The 20,766-nt window shown below is 44.1% G+C and overlaps 1 protein-coding gene across 2 annotated transcripts; it reads left to right on the plus strand.

The window, feature by feature from the left end:
* The first annotated feature begins 17,495 nt into the window (after positions 1-17,495).
* On the plus strand, positions 17,496-20,555 carry LOC123409867 (NAC domain-containing protein 96-like). Of its 2 annotated transcripts, none has more exons than XM_045102737.1 (5): positions 17,496-18,165; positions 18,702-18,959; positions 19,161-19,751; positions 19,845-19,944; positions 20,040-20,555. In XM_045102737.1, the coding sequence occupies exons 1-5, from the start codon at positions 17,596-17,598 to the stop codon at positions 20,108-20,110; spliced, it is 1,590 nt and encodes a 529-aa protein (XP_044958672.1). In that variant the 5' UTR covers positions 17,496-17,595; the 3' UTR covers positions 20,111-20,555. The 2 variants fall into 2 exon arrangements, with proteins under 2 accessions (XP_044958672.1, XP_044958671.1); XM_045102736.1 differs by having other exon boundaries at positions 17,502-18,165; positions 20,037-20,555.
* The last annotated feature ends 211 nt before the right edge of the window (positions 20,556-20,766 follow it).

Consider the following 20,766-nt stretch of genomic DNA (forward strand, 5'->3'; position numbering starts at 1 on the left):
TAACCGGACCCCGGGGTTCCCGAAGCGTTCGGATCACAGCGGGACCCAAAATCAGTGACTAATAGCATACAAAACTGGCCGGAGTAGGCAAAAACCGCGAGTTTTGACGAGTTCCCGTAACGAGACCCCGGGGTTCCGAAAACGTTCGGAACAGAGCGGGATACAAAATCATTGAGCAATATCATACAGAACGAGCCAGAATAGGCCAAAACTGCGAGTTTTGACGAGTTCCTCGTAATCGGACCCCGAGGTTCCGAAAACATTCAGATCACGGCGGGACCCAAAATCAGTGACTAGCATACAAAACTGGCCAAAATAGGCCAAAACTGCGAGTTTTGACGAGTTCCCCATAACCGGACCCCGAGGTTCCCAAAACGTTCGGATCGCAGCACGACCCAAAATCTGTGACGAATAGCATACAAAACTGGCCCGAATAGGCCAAAACTGCGAGTTTTGATGAGTTCCCCGTAACAGGACCCTAGGGTTCCCGAAGCGGTCAGATCACAACGGGACCCAAAATCAGTGACTAATAGCATACAAAACTGGTCGGAATAGGACAAAACTGCGAGTTTTGGTGAGTTCCCCGTAACCGGACCCCGTAGTTCCTGAAACGTCCAGATCACAACGGGACCCGAAATCAGTGAGTAATAGCATACAAAATTGGCTGGAGTAGACCAAAACTGCGAGTTTTGACGAGTTCCCGTAGCCGGACCAAGGGGTTCGATCCCGAAATGTTCGGATCACAGCGGGACCCAAAATCAGTGACTAATAGTATACAAAACTGGCTGGAGTAGGCTATAACTGCGAGTTTTGACGAGTTCCCGTAACCGGACCCCGGGGTTCCCAAAACGTTCGGATCGCAGCGGGATCCAAAATCAGTGAGCAATAGCATGCAGAACTAGCCAGAATAGGCCAAAACTGCGAGTTTTGATGAGTTCCCCGTAACCGGACCCGATGTTCTGGAATCATTCGGATCACAACGGGACCCAAAATCAGTGACTAATTGCATAGAAAACTGGTCGGAATAGGCCAAACGTGCGAGTTTTGACGAGTTCTGCGTAACTGGACCCCGGGGTTCTCGAAATGTTCGGATTGCACGAGGACCCAAAATCAGTCAATAATACCATACAACCGTGACCAAAACAGGCCAAAACTGCGAGTTTTGATGACTTCCCCGTAACTAGACCTCGGGGTTCCCAAAACGTTCGGATCGCAGCGGGATCCAAAATCACTAAGGAATAGCATACACAACTAGCCAGAATAGGCCAAAACTGCGAGTTTTGACGAATTCCCCATAACCGGACCCCGAGGGTCCGGAAACATTTGGATCACAGCGGGACCCAAAATCAGTGAATAATAGCATACAAAACTGGCTGGAATAGGCCAAAACTGCGAGTTTTTACGAGTTCACCATAACCAGACCCCGGGGTTCCCAAAACGTTCGAATCGCAGCAGGACCCAAAATCTGTGACTAATAGCATACAAAACTGGCCAGTATAGGCCAAAACTGGCCAGTATAGGCCAAAACTGCGAGTTTTGACGAGTTCCCGTAACCGGACCCCGGGGTTCCGAAAACTTCCGGATCACTGCAGGATGCAAAATCAGTGAGCAATAGCATATAGAACGAGCCAGAATAGGCCAAAACAACAAGTTTTGATGAGTTCCCCGTAACCGGACCCCGAGGTTCCGGAAATAGTCGGATCACAGCGGGACCCAAAATCAGTGACTAATAGCATACAAAATTGGCCGAAATAGGCCAAATCTGCGAGTTTTGACGAGTTCCCCATAACCAGACCCCTAGGTTCCCAAAACGTTCGGATCGCAGCAGGACCCAAAATCCGTGACTAATAGCATACAAAACTCGCCCGAATAGGCCAAAACTGGTCCGAATAGGCCAAAACTGCGAGTTTTGACGAGTTCGACGTAACCGGATCCTAGGGTTCCCGAAGCGTTCAGGTCACAATGGGACCCAACATCAATGACTAATAGCATACAAAACTGGTCGGAATAGGCCAAAACTGCGAGTGTTGGCGAGTTCCCCGTAACCGGACCCCGTAGTTCACGAAATGTCCAGATCACAATGAGACCCAAAATCAGTGAGTAATAGCATACAAAATTGGCCGGAGTAGGCGGAAACTGCGAGTTCTGACGAGTTCCCGTAATCGGACCAAGGGGTTCGATCCCGAAATGTTGGTATCACAGCGGGACCCAAAATCAGTGACTAATAGCATACAATACTGGCTGGAGTAGGCCAAAACTGCAAGTTTTGATGAGTTCCCGTAACCGGACCCCGGGGTTCCCAAAATGTTCGGATCGCAGCGGGATCCAAAATCAGTGAGCAATAGCATGCAGAACTAGCGAGAATAGGCCAAAACTACGAGTTTTGACGAGTTCCCTATAACCGGACCCCGATGTTTCGGAAACATTCGGATCATAGCGGGACCCAAAATCAGTGACTAATTGCATACAAAACTGGTCGAAATAGGCCAAAACTGCGAGTTTTGACGAGTTCTATGTAACTGGACCCCGGGATTCCCGAAATGTTCGGATTGCAGGAGGACCCAAAATCAGTGACTAATAGCATACAAACGTGGCCAAAATAGGCCAAAACTGCGAGTTTTGACTAGTTCCCCGTAACTAGACCTCGAGCTTCCCGAAATATTTGGATCGCAGCGGGATCCAAAACCAGTGAGTAATAGCATACAGAACTAGCTAGAATAGGCCAAAACTGCGAGCTTTGACGAGTTCCCCATAACCGGACCCCGAGGGATCGGAAACGTTTGGATCACAGCGGGACCCAAAATCAGTGACTAATAGCATACAAAACTGACAGGAATAGGCCAAAACTATGAGTTGTGCGAGTTCCCCATAACCGGACCCCGGGGTTCTCAAAAAGTTCGGATTGCAGCAGGACCCAAAATCAGTGACTAATAGCATACAAAACTGGCCAGTATAGGCCAAAATTGCGAGTGTTGACGAGTTCCCCGTAACCGGACCCTGGGGTTCCCGAAGCGTTCGGATCACAGCGGGACCCAAAATCAGTGACTAATAGCATACAAAACTGGCCGGAGTAGGCAAAAACTGCGAGTTTTGACGAGTCCGTGTAACCGGACCCCCGGGGTTTCGAAAACGTTCGGATCACAGCGGGATACAAAATCATTAAGCAATAGCATACAAAACGAGCCAGAATAGGCCAAAACTGCGAGTTTTGACGAGTTCCCCGTAACCGGACCCCAAGGTTGCGGAAACATTAGGATCACAGCGGGACCCAAAATCAGTGACTAATAGCAAACAAAACTGGCCGAAATAGGCCAAAACTGTGAGTTTTGACGAGTTCCCCATAACCGGACCCCGAGGTTCCCATAACGTTCGGATCGCAACAGGACCCAAGATGTGTGACGAATAGCATACAAAACTGGCCCGAATAGGCCAAAACTGCGAGTTTTGACGAGTTCCCCGTAACCGGACCCTAGGATTCCCGAAGCGTTCAGATCACAACGGGACCCAAAAATCAGTGACTCATAGCATAATTTTTTTTTCTATTATAGTTTTTAACAACAAATACTTTATAAGAATTCTTTTTGCTATTCAAGTTTTTAACAAAAATTCTTTGATAATTTTAGTTTTGTAATATTATATAATTTTAAGTTGTTATTATTTTAATCATAACTAGAGGTTTATAAAATAATTTTAGTTGATTCTTTTTGCTATTGGAGAATATTATAATTTTGTTTTAGTTCATCATAAAAAAATATTTTAATTGATTATTTTTTCTATTAGATTTTTATAAAAGCTTTTTAGTTGGTTATTTTAATTTTTGAGCTAAATGACCGTGAAATTGAAAATCCCTACAAATGAAGAATATTGTAAAATACTTTTTGTTAACCTAATAATGTTATATTTTCTTTTCTGTTAAGTAAATAATTTACCCTAATACTTTTTGTTAACCTAATTTAACCTAATACTTTTTGTTAACCTAATTTAACCTAATACTTTTTGTTAACCTAATTTAACCTAATTTATCATGCATTTTATCATTTTGTGAGCTAAATTATCCTGAAATTGAAAATCACTATAAATGAACTTTAAAAAGGTTGAACTTGGTATGGTATCATAGTTTCACCCACATAGCATGTGCTATAAAGTTAAGAGGGTTATGACAAAAACTGGATGCACTTCGTGTACAAAGTGGACAATCTTTTTCGAAGTATCACACACTAGTGGAAAACGGGCCTTTGGCCGGGACCCTTTAGTCCCGGCCTGCCTCTGGGCCGGGACTAAAGGCCCGGCCACGTCGCCCCAATTATCAATGCCTCCCTCGAGGCTTTAGTCCCGGCCCGTAAGGAGCCTTTAGTCCAGGTTCGTGTCCCAAACCGGGACTAAAGGGCTACGCGGTGGGCAGCCCGCATGTGCGCCACCTTTAGTCCCGGTTTGTGTCTCAAACCGGGACTAAAGTCCTCTGCCTATATATAGCACAGCCCCCCTCTCCCCTCTTCCTTGCATTTTTCTTGGTTGGAGGATTGTGGATGTGTGCTAGCTCTCCACTTTTTTTTTATGCACTAGAGGTGTTTGTTGAAATGTGTGTTAGAGCGATGCCGCTTGAGTTCACCGAACACAACTACGATATGAGATGCCTGAGCTACGCTTAAACCTCTTCCTCTTTATTTCTACTTATTCTAAAAGGTTAGCAACTATATTTCCTCGTTTAGACCGTGCGGTACTAATTTTTAGGATCGTGATTGTATTTGATATACTTTCGTATAACACAGATGAGCCATCCATGGATGTATGGTGATCGACACACAACCGCTTACAGAGAAGGCGTGCATTCTTTTCGAGATGCGGCCGATGCGAACAAGCATGGTGGTGGCTATATGTTTTGTCCATGTGTTGAATGTCGGAATGAGAAGGATTACACTTCCTCAAGAGTCATTCACAGCCACCTGCTTCGGTCCGGTTTTATGTGGGGCTATAATGTTTGGACCAAGCACGGAGAAAGAGGGGTTATGATGGAAGACGACGATGAAGAAGAAGAGAACGATGGTGACAACTACCGATCTATGTTCCCTGAGTATGCTGATAGCGCAATGGAAGACAATGAAGAAGAAGATCAGGATGAAGAACGGGAACCAGATGAGCCCGCTGATGATCTTGGCCGGGTCATTTCTGATGCACGGCGAGGTTGCGACATAAAAAAGGAGAGGTTGCAGTTCGAGCAGATGTTATAGGACCACAACAAATTGTTGTACCCAACTTGTGAAGATGGCCAGAAGAAGCTGGGTAGCACACTGGAATTGCTCAAGTGGAAGGCAGAGACCGGTGTGACTGACTGGTCATTCGAAAAGTTGCTGGTACTGATGAAGAAGATGCTTCCAAGAAAGAACGAATTGCCCGCCAGCACGTACGAAGCAAAGAAGCTTGTCTGCCCTCTAGGATTAGACGTGCAGAACATGCATGCATGCCCTAATGACTGCATCCTCTACCACGGTGAGAAGTACGAGAATATGGATAAATGCCCGGTATGCACTGCATTGCGGTATAAGATCAGAAAAGATGACCCTGGTGATATTGAGGGCGAGCCACCCAGGAAGAGGGTTCCTGCCAAGGTGATGTGGTATGCTCCTATAATACCATGGTTGAAACGTCTATTCAGAAATAAAGATCATGCGAAGTTGTTGCGATGGCACATGGAAGATCGTATGAAAGACGATAAGTTGAGGCACACCGCTGATGATCGGCAGTGGAGAAAAATCGAGAGAGAGTTCCCGAGATTTGCAGCTGACACAAGGAACTTATGGTTAGGTCTGAGTACAGATGGCATGAATCCTTTTGGGGAGCAGAGTTGCAGTCACAACACCTGGCCCGTTACTCTATGTATCTACAACCTTCCTCCTTGGTTGTGCATGAAGCGGAAGTTCATTATGATGCCAGTGCTTATCCAAGGTCCAAAGCAACCCGGCAACGATATTGATGTGTACCTAAGGCCATTAGTTGATGAACTTTTACAGCTGTGGGCCGAACCAGGTGTACGTGTGTGGGACGAGCACAAACAAGAGGAATTTGACCTTCAAGCGTTGCTTTTCGTAACCATCAATGACTGGCCTGCTCTTAGTAACATTTCAGGACAGTCAAACAAGGGATACAATGCATGCACGCACTGTTTGGATCAGACAGAAAGTATATATCTAGACAAATGTAGGAAGAATGTGTACCCGTATAATCGTCGTTTTCTTCCGCCCAAGCATCCCTTAAAGAAAAAAAGGCAAGCATTTCAATGGCAAGGCAGAACCCCGGGGGAAGCCTGTCATCCGTACTGGTGCTGAAGTATTTGATATGGTCAAAGATTTGAAAGTAATCTTTGGAAAGGGTCCTGGCAGCCAACCTGTTCCTAACGGCCCTGATAAGCGCGTACCCATGTGGAAGAAGAAATCTATATTTTGGGAGCTACCCTACTGGGAAGTCCATGAGGTCCGCTCGGCAATCGACGTGATGCACCTGACGAAGAATCTCTGCGTGAATATTCTAGGCTTCCTGGGCTTGTATGGGAAGTCAAAAGATACACCGGAAGCACGGGAGGACCAGGAACGTCATAAAGGAAGAGATGGCATGCATCCAGGGCAGTTTCAAGGGCGTGCCAGGTACACTCTTACTAAGGAAGAGAAGGAAATCTTCTTTGAAGTCCTTTTCAGTATCAAGGTCCCGACTGGCTTCTCGTCGAATATAAAGGGAATCGTAAATATGAAAGACAAAAAATTCCAAAACCTAAAGTCTCATGACTGCCACGTGCTTATGACGCAATTGCTTCCGGTTGCATTGAGGGGAATTCTACCGGAAAATGTTCGCCTGGCAATTGTGAACGTATGTGCATTCTTCAATGCAATTTCTCAGAAGGTAATCGATCGAGAAAGTCTATCAGGGTTACAGATTGATGTGGTCCAATGTGTGGTCAGCTTTGAGTTGTTGTTCCCGCCATCCTTCTTCAATATAATGACACACCTCCTAGTTCACCTAGTCGAAGAGATTAGAATTCTCGGTCCTGTGTTTCTACACAATATGTTCCCCTTCGAGAGGTTCATGGGAGTCTTAAAGAAATATGTTCGTAACCGTGCTAGGCCAGAAGGAAGCATCTCCAAGGGCTATGGAACAGAGGAGGTCATTGAGTTTTGTGTGGACTTTCTTCCTGATCTTAAGCCGATTGGTGTTCCTGAATCTCGGTATGAGGGTAGGCTGACAGGAAAAGGCACACTAGGAAGGAAAGCAAAAGTATGTATGGACGGGCATTCTTTCTCTCAAGCACACTACACAGTTCTACACATTTCCACCGTGGTGGCTCCGTATATCGTGAGACACAAGAATATTCTACGCTCCGAAAACCCTAGGAAGGCTGACTCTTGGATTAAAGGGGAACACGAGAATACTTTCGGCAGTTGGTTGCAGACACATCTCATGAATGACGACACTGTTGAATACATTTTACACGGTTGCCCAAGATAAAAAGAGCACCAACCAAAATAGTGGTGTCCGCTTTGATGCAACAAACGAGAATGGGCACTGTTTGGAAACATAGTACGGGTACATACAGGAGATATGGGAACTTGACTATGGACCTACTTTTAAGATCCCTTTGTTTCAGTGCAAATGGGTGAAGCTGACAGGAGGCGGGGTAGTTGTAGACCAAAAGTACGGCATGACAACAGTGGATCTCAACAATCTTGCGTACATGGACGAACCATTTGTCCTAGCCAATGATGTCGCTCAGGTTTTCTATGTGAAGGACATGTCTACAAAAACGAGAAAAAGAAATCAGCAAAAGAAAATATCGTCCGATGAGCCAAAACACCACATAGTTCTTTCAGGGAAAATAAACATCGTGGGAGTAGATGACAAGACAGACATGTCACAAGATTATAATAAGTTTCATGAAATTCCGCCCTTCAAAGTGAAAACTGATCCATGCATCCTACTGAATGATGAAGATTCTCCATGGCTACGACCCAGAAGAAAATAGAAATAATAGATAGGAATATTGGTGCAATAATGTAATAATGTATTAAACCTTTTATGTAATGCATGTATGGAATGTACTAAATTTCAAACACTTTTCATTTTCATAGTTTTGTCAAATTCTCAAATACGCAAAAAAGAATTTTAATAAACCTTTGTAAGAGATGAGTTCTCGTTCGAAATTGTTGCAATTTTGTGATGTGCCTTTGAATGGTGCATTTTGAACACACAAAAAGTATGGAGTTCAAATAAGTTCAAAAAAATGAAATCCCTTTGTAAGAGATGAGTTCTCGTTCGAAACCCTGATACTTCGAGAGAGATTGTTCGTTTTGTACACGAAGTGCATCCAGTTTTTGTCGTAGCCCTCTCAACTTTTTAACACATGCTATGTGGGTGAAATGATGATAGCATGCCAACTTTCAACATTTTCAGAGTTCATTTGTAGTGCTTTCCAATTTCGGGGTCAACTAGCTCAAAAAAATAAGTAAATGCACGAAATATACCAAATGAAGTCAGAAATTGTTGAAATTTTGTGATGTGCCTTTGAATGGTGCATTTTGAACACACAAAAAGTATGGAGTTCAAATAAGTTCAAAAAACCATATTATGAAATTAAATATTATCACTGGCGATTCATCTCTATTATGAAATTAAATATATCAAAAAACCATTGAAGAACATATGACCAAATTAATACAAGTTCATCATCACATTAAAGCCAAAGAACAGTAGTGATCAAATGTTATTATTGCAAAAAATAAATACATAAAGTTCTCTCATAAAACAACATACAACTATGTAAAACATTTAAATAAAACAAAAAATGCGATCAAAATCGCAACTAAGGTAACAATTGACCCAACGGCATAATGATACCAAGCCTCTTTATCAATGGCATATTTTCTAATATTCCTAATCTTCAAGCGCATTTCATCCATCTTCAAGCGCATTGCATCCATCTTCAACCGCATCGCATCGATCTTCATCTTGCGATCATCGATGACATCGGCGACATGCAACTCCAGTTCCATATTCTTATCCTCAATTATTTTCAATTTTTCCTTCAAGTATTTGTTTTCTTTTTCAACCAAATTTAACTTCTCGACAAGAATTTCTATGTGGGTTGGAATTTGCGGTTCACATACCTCCTCGATTAAAAAATATATGTCACGTTGGTCGTCATAATTGTCATAAACACTAAATAAAACAAATAGTTATAAAAGATAATATATACCACATCCGAATCGTAGACAGGACGAAGGCCGACGGAGGCGGATACCAAAACCATCGCACTATATAATAACAAAAAATAATGAAAGTGAGTAATTTATACAAGTATGTATCTAAATCATACAAGTAAGATTTTTTTTCTTTGAAAAAGAAGATAAGAACAAGAGGCTCACCACGGTGGTGCTCGCGACGAGATCGGCACGGGGCGATCGACAATGGTGAGGACGGGCACGGGACGACACCCTACGCATGTGCAGACTCTAAGAAGTTAATTTGAGCATTTGAAAATGAGCTACACTAGCAGTGACAAATGAAAGGATGAAGTAACTAACCTTTTAAAACACTTGTGCAGTTGGTGCACGGCCAAACCTAGACAAATATTAAGGAAAATGGAGCTTGGAGGTCGAGCTTGGAGAGGAGAAAGCTTAAGTAGAGTGGCTCGGGCATTTCATCGAACACGTCATGTGCATGAACTAGAGTGGCAAGAGCATGGCATGGTCACACTTCAACAACCAAAAAACAGGGGATATGGTGGGCAGGGGCGAGGGTTTATATAGGCAACACTTTAGTCCCGGCTTTTGTCCAAAACCGGGACTAATAGCCTAACCTTTAGTCCCGGTTCTTGCCATGCCCCGGGACTAAAGGCCCCTGCTTCCCGCCTTCTGGTCAGCCGAAAAAGGGCCTTTAGTCCCGGGTCGTGGCTCCACCCGGGACTAAAGGGGGTCTTCAGTCTCGGTTGGAGCCACGCACCGGGACTAAAGATCCACCTGTATAAGCGGGAGTTAGAAAATTTCCAACCCAAATCGTCCATTTCTCTTCTTCTTCCTCTCGTTCTCCTGCCCGGCGCGGCACAACGACGAACTCAACGACGCCGTCAGGCTGCCCGCCGTCCTGCTCGCCGCCGCCTGCCGTCCTCCTCGCCGTCGCCGTCGTCCTGCTCGCCGTCGTCGTCCTCCTCGCCGCGCGCCGCCCTCCTCGCCGCGCGCCATCGACACCTCCGGCCGGTAAGCCCCCCGCCCCCTCCTCCCCAACACTCCGGCCAGTAGAAGAAAAGAAGAAAAAGGGGAAGAAAAGAAGAAAAAGGAGAAGAAACGAAGAAAAAGGAGAAGAAAAGAAGAAAAAGGAGAAGAAAGGAAGAAAAAGGAGAAGAAAGGAAGAAAAAGGGAAGGAGAAGAAAAGGAGAAAAAGGAGAAGAAAAGAAGAAAAAGGGAAGAAAGGAAGAAAAAGGAGAAGAAAGGAAGAAAAAGGAGAAGAAAGGAAGAAAAAGGGAAGAAAAGAAGAAAAAGATTTTTTGGTCATTTAATTCCTATTGTTATTAGGTTTGTGCTAGATTATTAGGGTTAGTAATATGTAGAATTAGGAAAAAGGAAAATAAGAAGAGGAGGAGAAGAAAATAAGAAAAAGGAGAATAAGAAGAGGAGGAGAGGAGAAGAAGAGGAAAAATAGATGAAGAGGAGAAGTAGAAGAAGAGAAAAAATTAGAAGAGGAGGAGAGGAGAAGTAGAAGAAGAGAAGAGGAGAAGTAGTAGAAGAAGAGGAGAAGTAGAAGTAGAAGAAGAAGTAGAAGAAGAGGAGAAATAGAAGAAGAGGAAAAATTAGTTTAGGGTTACAAGAAGAAGAAATATATTTTTTGTCATTTAATTTTGCTATTGTATAGTGTATATGCTTAAGTGTTAATAGTGTTTCTTAGATTATTGCTTAATTTTGCTATTGTATATGCTTAAGTGTTAATAGTTTAATTTTTCTATTGTATATGCTTAAGTGTTAATAGTTTATTTTTAGCAAGAAAATTAATAGAACTAGTTTAATTTTGCTATTCTATATGCTTAAGTGTCTGGGACTGGGCTCCGCCCGGCTGGTATTTTAGAGTTTAGGTTCTAGCCAAGACCCGGGACTAAAGGTCCTCCTATATAAAACGACACTTCGAAGTTTCCAACCCCTCTTATATAGTTTGTTAGTTTATTAGTTAATCAAATGTCCGTTTTTTGCAGAACTATGGATCCACATATCAGGAACCTCGAAGAGGAAGAACTTCTCGAAGATATAATCAAAGACGGCCCCGACGTTGAACCAGCTGAATCTCCGTCGTCATATCTAAACCCCTCCGGATATGGAATGGAGGTCGAGCGACACGAAGATGAAGCCGATGGGGCAGGAGATAGGTCCAATGACGGAGAAGGTGATAGCTCCACTGATGGAGAAGCCGGTGGAGAAGCCGGTGAAGAAATAATAAAGTCCGGCGAGGTATACATATGAAGTTCGACAATCACTTGTAATATGTGAAAAATATTGGAGATAGCTCTATATTGTAAACATATACATTCATTTGACGAATGTTTCTCCCTCTTAGGCCTCCACATCGAGCAAAACTACGAAACGAGGCCCGACTAGAAAGTTGGATGCACGGACGCATTACACCTTTGAGGTGATATTGCCTACGGGCGAACCCAAGCTTCCTAAGAATGCTGCTGACACATTCAAGAAGCAATGCGGAGTTCTCGTTAGGGATCACGTCCCGATCAGCGTTCGGGAGTGGAACAAGCGCAAAGGGGCAGCCGATAGTGACTATGTCGCCGAAAGGTACAAAGATAATCTTTGGAATGATCTCATGTCACATTTCAACCTGCTAGAATGTGAGAATGAAGACGCCCCAGACAAACTGAGGGCCAAAGTCAAGCAGTGGACTCTAAAGAAGATGGCTGAACTGTTCCGTAGCTGGAAGAAGAAGCTATGGAAAAACTATCTGAAGACAAAGAAAGTGCCAGTATTCGAGGGGTATCTAGCCAAGCAGGCGAATCACTGGAAGGCATTTCAAGAGTACAAGGAGTCAGAAGATGCCCAGGCATTATCAGAAAAGAACAAGATAAATGCCGACAAGAAGAAATATCACCACAAGCTGGGGCCATGGGGCTATGAGACAGCCATCCCAAAGTGGGATAAGAAAGAGCAAGATCTGCTAGATAAAGGCATCGTACCTGAACCACTCCGTGATGAGTGGGAATTGAGAGCAAGAAATTGGTTCCTTGCGCATGGTGGTTCGTACGACGAAAAAACAGGGGACCTCATCTGCAGTGACGGTCTTAGGATACCCAGGGAGAATTGGAAAAGGATAGTGAAAGAAATTAAGGAGGAAAAAAGAAAGTTCACTGCAGATAGAGAGAACGATTTTCTCACACTGGTCCTCGGCAATGACGAACATGGAGGACGAACGCGAGGCTTCGGTCCTTCTTACCCGTGGTGGCTTGGGTTTGCCAGAGACCAAGACACTTACAGAAGCCGACAGAGAGCAAAGAAGCGGCAGCAGGATGAGGAGAATGACAAGTTCAACCAGTTGCTTGCCAGGATTAACGAGCAACAGAAGCAGATTGATGAGCTTAGAGGAGTAGCGCGCCAGGAAGATCCTGCACTTGATATTACCGGCGCCCCATCTAAGCGGAAAAGCAGCGTGGCTGAATCTGAGGCCCCGCCCGACGATGCATGAAGAATGATAGAGGGCGGTCACGGCTACCCCGTGGATGGAATCAAGGAGTCAACATCATGTGAACTCCATCAGAAATTCAAGAACATATCCATGAAGGTGGTCGTCGGACAAGCTTTACCTTCTGGCCCTCATGCACGCTGGCATGGCCGTGAGATTCCAGCTGGCTTTGCTAAAGTCGGGGTGGATGAAATCCTGGCGGGGTTTCATGATATGGAGCTTGACATAGCTGGACCCAAAGATGAGAGGACACTCGAAGAAGTATTGCGTGGAGTCATCCTATGGGACAAGAACTACATCAAGCTTCCAGGCTTGGCCCCAAGGACAACACCGCCTCCGATTCGTCGCAGGTCACCTACACCTCCATTACCTCCAAGCCCTCCACATGACGTCGGCCAGCACAACACGAGTCCATCTCGATCACCGCCGCCGGACTTGGGTCGTCCGTCTCCGCCGCCGCCCGCTCCGGATACTAAGCGGGAGCGTGCCACCAAGAATGCTCCGCCGACGATTCCTAAGCGACGGAGCCCCCCAAAGCGCAAACGGTCGCCCCTCCCAAAGGTACGTCATGCTAATCTTCCTATCAGACCTTATGATCGTACCCCCGAGGAAAACGCCAGGATAGCAAAGGAACATCATGATGCGCAGATGAAAAAGAAGGAACCCGAGCCCCGCCCAGAATACACCGAGAAGCAAATAGCATTTGCAAAATACTTCACGACCCTTCCATCACAGTATGACTTACACCATAAGCCTGATGACTATACACGCACATTGCAGAAGGAAATGAAAAAGAGCAGATCACGTGCAAGTGCAAGTGGGAGCAAATCAAGTTCAACTACAAGCAAGAAAAAAAATCAGACGTTCCTCAGCTTGGACAACAGGCCAAACAGTCGATCCCACCCGTCAAGGTGTTAACCGAGAATGTTCCCCCTCCGGTGCAGGGGCAAGCTTTTGAAATAGCAAAGAATTGGGCGGCTGAATGTGGTGTCTCGGTTGAAGATTTTCTGGCTTCCCAAGACGACAGGTTACCCAAGGCTGTGATAGCCCCTAAGCCACAGTTTGTCATGGGAGAGCCTTTGGTCAGCAAAGATGATCTCCCAACAAATATGCGTTACTTGCATCAATGGTACTTAAGTGAATCAAAGAATAGGAGAACGATGATCGTGTTGAGTGTCCCACAGGAGTACTACGGCCGCCCCGAAGAAATCCATATCGACTTTGATGAACTCTTCCAGATGTACAATGGCGACGCCCTCGACAAATCGCTTATGAGTTGCTATTGTCTGTTAGTTTTTCAATTCGTTGTCTACATATAACTTGTTTAGTTATTTCAATTCATTGTCTATATATAACTTGTACTCTATTATGCAGAATGAAGATTCTGGATTGTAAAAGTGAGAACATCCTAAATATTGGGTTTATTGACCCAAATAAAATACATATAGTGACGCTAACTGATAAACCCAAGGAGACGGAGGAAAACCTTCCAAGGTTTCTAACAGATCAAAATTTCTGTGACCACATACTGTTTCCATACAACTTCAGGTGAGGGTCTTTACTCTGTTGTGTCCATTCACTTATAAGTGTAATTGATAAGTTACTGACACACACACACACACACACACACACACACACACACACACACATATATATATATATATATACATGTGCATCTTACATTGAATTCTGTTGGACATTCAAATTGATAAAGGAAGAGTTGATGCCTTCGACCCATTATCGAGACCCTAGGAACAGTTCCAAAGCCTGCAGGACATGCTCCAAGGGTAATTTCAATCATTCTTGCTCTCTATCGGTCTCTTTCGATGATTTTCTGATATATCAATTAATGAAAAACTTAGCAAATCATTATCCTTGTCGGGCAGGGTTTGGAAGCGGTTCAAGTGCGTGACTCCCGGTAACTTTCCTGAGAAGCTGACCTTTAGAGCGGCTCAGGTAAGTAGTAGTATGATATACTTCTATTTTCAATACATTTATGATGCTAGATTATTATTTTGATTATATATATTCTATTCTCGTAAAGTGCGACCAGCAGCCACGGGGAACACATCTATGCGGATACTATGTTTGCGAGACCATTCGCACGTTTACCTCTGAGCACAAGGATCACAGATTCGACGTAAGCAATGAACATTCACACCTCTATTTTTACACGTCATTCTTTGTTATCATGATTGATATTCATATTCATCTCCTCTTCTTATATAGTACACGGTCATGACGACGAAGGTCCTACCAGAGCAACGCGCGATTGCTGTTGCAGAGGAGCTTGCGACCTTTCTGAGGACGGAAGCTATAGATGACAAATGACGATTTAGTGTAGCTAGGGGCCATTACTGATGTTCGTCCATGTAATCGAATAGACGGGCTCTAGTCCCGATAATTCAGATCTCCATATAATTGTATATATATGCTCGCTTGTAAGATAAGTTAATCTTATATATATATGCATAATTATTTCTATTTAAATTATATGAAAACTAATTCCCGAACACCAAACCAGGCATCACGTTAATCTCCCGAACACCTAAACCCTAAAACCCTAAAACCCAAAACAATTTCATTAAAAAAAATCCAAAAATAAGCAAAATCTGAAACTCTTTAGTCCCGGCCCGTGTAACGAACCGGGACTAAAGGTCCTGCCCCTGGGGAGCTACGAGGCGCCCCACGTGGAGCACCTTTAGTCCCAGCTTGTAACAGGGCTGGGACTAAAGGTTAGGCCTTTAGCCCCGCCCCTTTAGTCCCGGTTGGTGAACCGGGACTAAAGCCCCTTACGGGCCGGGGCTAAAGTCCCCGTCCCCACTAGTGACAGTTTCGAACGAAAAATCATCTATTACAAAGGGATTTCATTTTTTTAACATAGTTTAACTCCAGACTATTTATGTGGTCAATATGCATCATTCAAAGCCACATCATCAATTTTCAACCCTTTTCTGACTTCATTTCCTATTTTAATGCATTTAATCATTTTTTGAGCTAAATGACCCTAAAATTGAAAAACACTACAAATGAACTTTGAAAAGGTTGAAACTTGGCATGGTATCATAATTTCACCCACAAAGCATGTGCTAAAAATTAGAGATGGTTATGACAAAAGTTGGATGCACTTCTTGTACAAACTGGACAATCTCTTTCGAAGTATAAGGGTTTCGGACGAAAACTCATCTATTACAAAGAGATTTCATTTTTTTGAACATAGTTTAAATCCAGACTATTTGTGAGGTCAATATGCACCATTCAAAGCCACACCATAAATTTTCAACCCTTCCTGACGTTATTTAATATTTTTCATGCATTTAATCTTTTTTGAGCTAAATGACCCTGAAATTGAAAAGCACTACAAATAAACTCTAACAAGATTGAACTTGGCATGATATCATAATTTCACCCGCATAGCATGTGCTAAAAAATTGAGAGGGTTATGGCAAAAACTGGATGCACTTCGTGTACAAACATTACAGAGCGTCATGAATAGAGAAAAGTGACCAAATTAATACAAGTTCATCATCAAATGTTATAACTGAAATAAATAAACACATAAAGTCCATACATACAGTACTCATAGAACAACATACAACTCTTTAGAGCATCTAATTAAAACATGCATTGAAACTAACATACAACTATGTAAAACATTTAAATGCAACAACAAATGCGACGAAAATCGCAACTAAGGTAACAATTAATCCAACAACATAATGATACCAAGCCTCATTGTCAATGGCATATTTTCTAATCCTTTTAATCTTCAAGCGCATTGCATTCATCTGGATCTTGTTTAGATCGACGACATGGGTAACAAACAACTCCAATTTCATGTTCTCTTCTTCAACTCATTTCAATTTTTCTTTCAAATAATTGTTTTCTATTTCAACTAGATTTAATCTCTCGACAAGAGGGCCGGTTAGAATTTCCGGTTCACGTACCTCCTACATAAAGACATCTATGTCAAGTTGGTCGGCATAATTTTCATAAACACTAAATGAAACAAAAACTTATAAAAGATAATATACCATATACGAATGATAAACCGGACGAGAACCGACGGGGACGGACACCAAAACCATGGCACTATGTAATAACAAACAATAATAAAAGTAAAAAAATTATAAAAGTAGCTATATAAATCATACAAGTCAAAAAAAATCTAATAAAAGATAATGAAGAAGAAGAGGCTCATCACGGTGGTGCAGGCGACCGATGAGATCGGCACGGGCAATGGACGGGGGAGAGGAAAAAAAGTAAGAAAGAGTTGAAAACAAGCAAGCAAGATGAGATGAAATGAGATGAGCTTTGTGTTTGTCTAGAAAGAGTTGAAAACAAGCAAGCAAGATGAGATGAAATGAGATGAGCTTTGTGTTTGTCTAGAAAGAGTTGAAAACAAGCAAGCAAGATGAGATGAAATGAGATGAGCTTTGTGTTTGTCTAGAAAGAGTTGAAAACAAGCAAGCAAGATGAGATGAAATGAGATGAGCTTTGTGTTTGTCTAGAAAGAGTTGAAAACAAGCAAGCAAGATGAGATGAAATGAGATGAGCTTTGTGTTTGTCTAGAAAGAGTTGAAAACAAGCAAGCAAGATGAGATGAAATGAGATGAGCTTTGTGTTTGTCTAGAAAGAGTTGAAAACAAGCAAGCAAGATGAGATGAAATGAGATGAGCTTTGTGTTTGTCTAGAAAGAGTTGAAAACAAGCAAGCAAGATGAGATGAAATGAGATGAGCTTTGTGTTTTGTCTAGCCTCCCTTTCTCTCTCCCCCTCTCTCTGCCTCCCTTTCTCTCTCCCCCTCTCTCTCTCTCTCGGACACAAACAAAGAAAGAACGAAAACAGAGGAGGGGAAAGGGAAAGGGAAAGTCTTTAGCCAGCGATGACGACCACCGCGGCGGCGGCGGGGGCGGAGTCGTCGTCCTCCTCCGCGTCGCCGTCGGAGGCGGCGCTTCCTGTTGGTTTCCGGTTCCGTCCGACGGACGAGGAGCTGGTGCGGCACTACCTCAAGGCCAAGATCGCGGGGCGGGCGCACCCGGACCTGCTGGCGATCCCGGACGTGGACCTGGCGGCGGTGGAGCCGTGGGACCTCCCCGCACGCTCCGTCATCAAGTCCGACGACCCCGAGTGGTTCTTCTTCGCCCGACGCGACCGCCCAAAGTACCCCGGCAAGTCCTCCCGCTCCTGCCGCTCCACCGCCGCCGGATACTGGAAGGCCACCGGCAAGGACCGCCTCATCCGGGGACCCGGCCCGGGGGGATGCAGGGGGAAAGGCGCCCTCATCGGCGTCAAGAAGACCCTCGTCTTCCACCGCGGCCGAGCCCCACGCGGCGCCCGCACCCCGTGGATCATGCACGAGTACACCGCCGTCTCTGCAGACAACCCAGTCCACCACTCGGGGTCCCAGTCTGCATCTGCATCTGCATCTGCATCTGCAGCAGGGCCCCAAAACGTAACTTGCTTGCTTGCTTTCCAATCTTGAATCTTTAGGACTATATAGTTCTTGCTGCCTCAGTGTCTTAGCTAGAGGACATAACTTTGTCAAATCAGATACTCTGCTTCAGTTTCATTTCATTTCATTTACTATTTTGTTTGCATTCCCTTGCTTGTTTCTCAATTACTTATAGCTAGCTTACATAGGTATAATTTGCAGTCAGTCACCATATATATAGCTCAGCTCTTGTTTGATAGGATTTCAACAACACTAGTACTAGTAGGACAGGGCATACATGTTGGCAGGATGAATATGAATATATGTGTTCAAATGACTCACTCGTGTCAAAATAACTTCTTGTTGTTCTTGTTGTTGTTTCTTCATTCAGTAAGGGTTGCTTCTTTCTTCTATGAATATGAATATGAATATGAATATGGATATGGATATGAATATGAATATGAATGTGCTAGCTAGCTTACCAGTACCATTTGCACTCAGTAAGCTCTATTCTTGGGCCAATATATTCTGCCAATATAATTTCTTTCTTTCTTCAGGATAGCTTCGTCCTGTACCGCCTCTTCAACAAGCAGGACGAAGAGACCCCGGCACCCGTTTCAGAACCCCCGTCCATGTCGTCTCCAGCCAATCTGCTGCTACAAGCCGACGACGACACGGCCAGTGCCTCCATGGTGGAAGACAAGGCCTCGCCATCTGATTCCAGCCAGCTGACTCCGACCAATGTTACTAATGATCACTCCTCCACGGCCCATCTTCTTCCTGCCGCCGGTGCCACAGAGCAGACAGCGGATCAGGTCAACTGCTGCTTATTTTTTTTCCCCTTTTCTGCATTATTATTATTATATCTTCAGCCTGTTCCTGTCTTTTCATTTGAATGAATGATAAATGTTTTGTGTCTTTTCTTATCCATAAATTAAATTGCATGAAGCTGCTTATGTGGCTATTTTTGAATGAGAAATATTTGTGTGTCCTCTTATCCATAAATTAAATTGCAGGAAGCTGCTTATGTGGCTACGTTGGCGCAGCTTCCAGACATAGAGATACAGGCCGAGCATCAAAGATACCATGATGAATTCCCTACATTCAATTCCCCGATGCGTCCTTACACGGATCTCCCTTTCATTGGCAACATGGGTGATGAGCACGACTTGTCGATGTATCTGGAAAGTATCATAGCCGTAGGTGAGCAGGATGCGCAAGACATGTTGCTCCATCCAGCCTATGATGAAACGGGCGCTGGGAATGCCGTGTCCAATCCTACTTCAACTACAGCTGCTGTTCCATTCTGGTCTGCTGCTAGCTCAGGTTCATGGACTCCTTGTGATCTCCAAGATATGGGGGCAGCACCTTGGACGCAGCAGCAGCCCGCAGGTCCAGCAGAGTTGATGGACCCACAACAAGGGATTGCGGCAAGGAGGATCCGCCTTGCTTATGCTGTGGAGAGGGCATCGGCGTCTCAGCCTATATTAGCCTGTCACTCGGAAAGCGAAGAAGGTGAGGGCGAATCAGACTGTAGCACAGAGAGTTCATCCAGCAACCATGATGAGGAGGAGGATCATGTCAATGATGTTGTTTTCCAAACTATGGTATGTATGGTTCTTCTGACTAATTTCCTTGAGTTATGTTGTCTTGAAAAAATGACTTATTTTTTACTCATCATAATAATATGTCTTGTTCAGGCTGGAGATGTGATGCATAACATCCCTCCTGGTCAAGCACTGGTGGTTTCTGCGGTGGAAGTTGCAGAGAAGCTCCAGCATCTATCGTTCAATAATAATGGTACGTACGTAACAAACCTTGTGCTGTATTGAAAGAGTAAGGATAGGGTAGTGCCCGTATCCTGAGCTGTTTGGTAAATTTGGTCGTAATAGAAGAAGATGGCAAGCCGCGTGGTGGAGGTGGAGACGATCTGAAGCAGAGGCTCAAGCAGGAGGATTCTGGTTGAAACGGGCATGAGCAGGACGGACTTGTGCGCAGCACTGACTGTGTTTCTGGCCCTGGAGATTCATCTTCACAAACGGCGAGGTGGCCCGCCGTGCGGAGGTCCCTCTGGCTAGCGATCGTGGTGATGGCCCCTCTGCTTCTGCTTGTCTTGGTGGGTGTCTGGAGGTGACTGAGCTACCCGTCGTGGCCGGTGTAAACTAAACGGAATCAATGGTTCCTCTTCCTCATCGTTCGTTGGTAGGCTCACTCTATATACTTGTGTTGCTGCCTTTGCTGGTGTGGTGTGTATATACTTGCTGTGTGTGTGTCTTGTGTTAAGTAAATTTAGGAGGAGGCTCCCTCTATCGTAACTCTTGCGTAATGTAATGGGTTGATACTGACACACATATTGTAGCGACTTACAACCCTCATATGCTAGCAAATGAATGATTCAGTTAGCAATTCCATGACCATGAGCAGACTATGTCAGTGCAGTTTATGAACCCTCACAGCACAAGTTTCTTTGAAAGAGTGTTTATGAACCCTCACAGGGTTGATATTGCGTAAAACCACATTCTAGTGGTTAACCAAAATTGTAAAGTTTCCCTAAAAGATGTTTCTTGCTTACTTCATAAAACTATCTTGTTATAGTGGATTTTGCTATAAATCTTATCAAAC

This window comes from Hordeum vulgare, chromosome 7H (assembly GCF_904849725.1).
Source record: "Hordeum vulgare subsp. vulgare chromosome 7H, MorexV3_pseudomolecules_assembly, whole genome shotgun sequence".
Classification (NCBI taxonomy): domain Eukaryota; kingdom Viridiplantae; phylum Streptophyta; class Magnoliopsida; order Poales; family Poaceae; genus Hordeum; species Hordeum vulgare.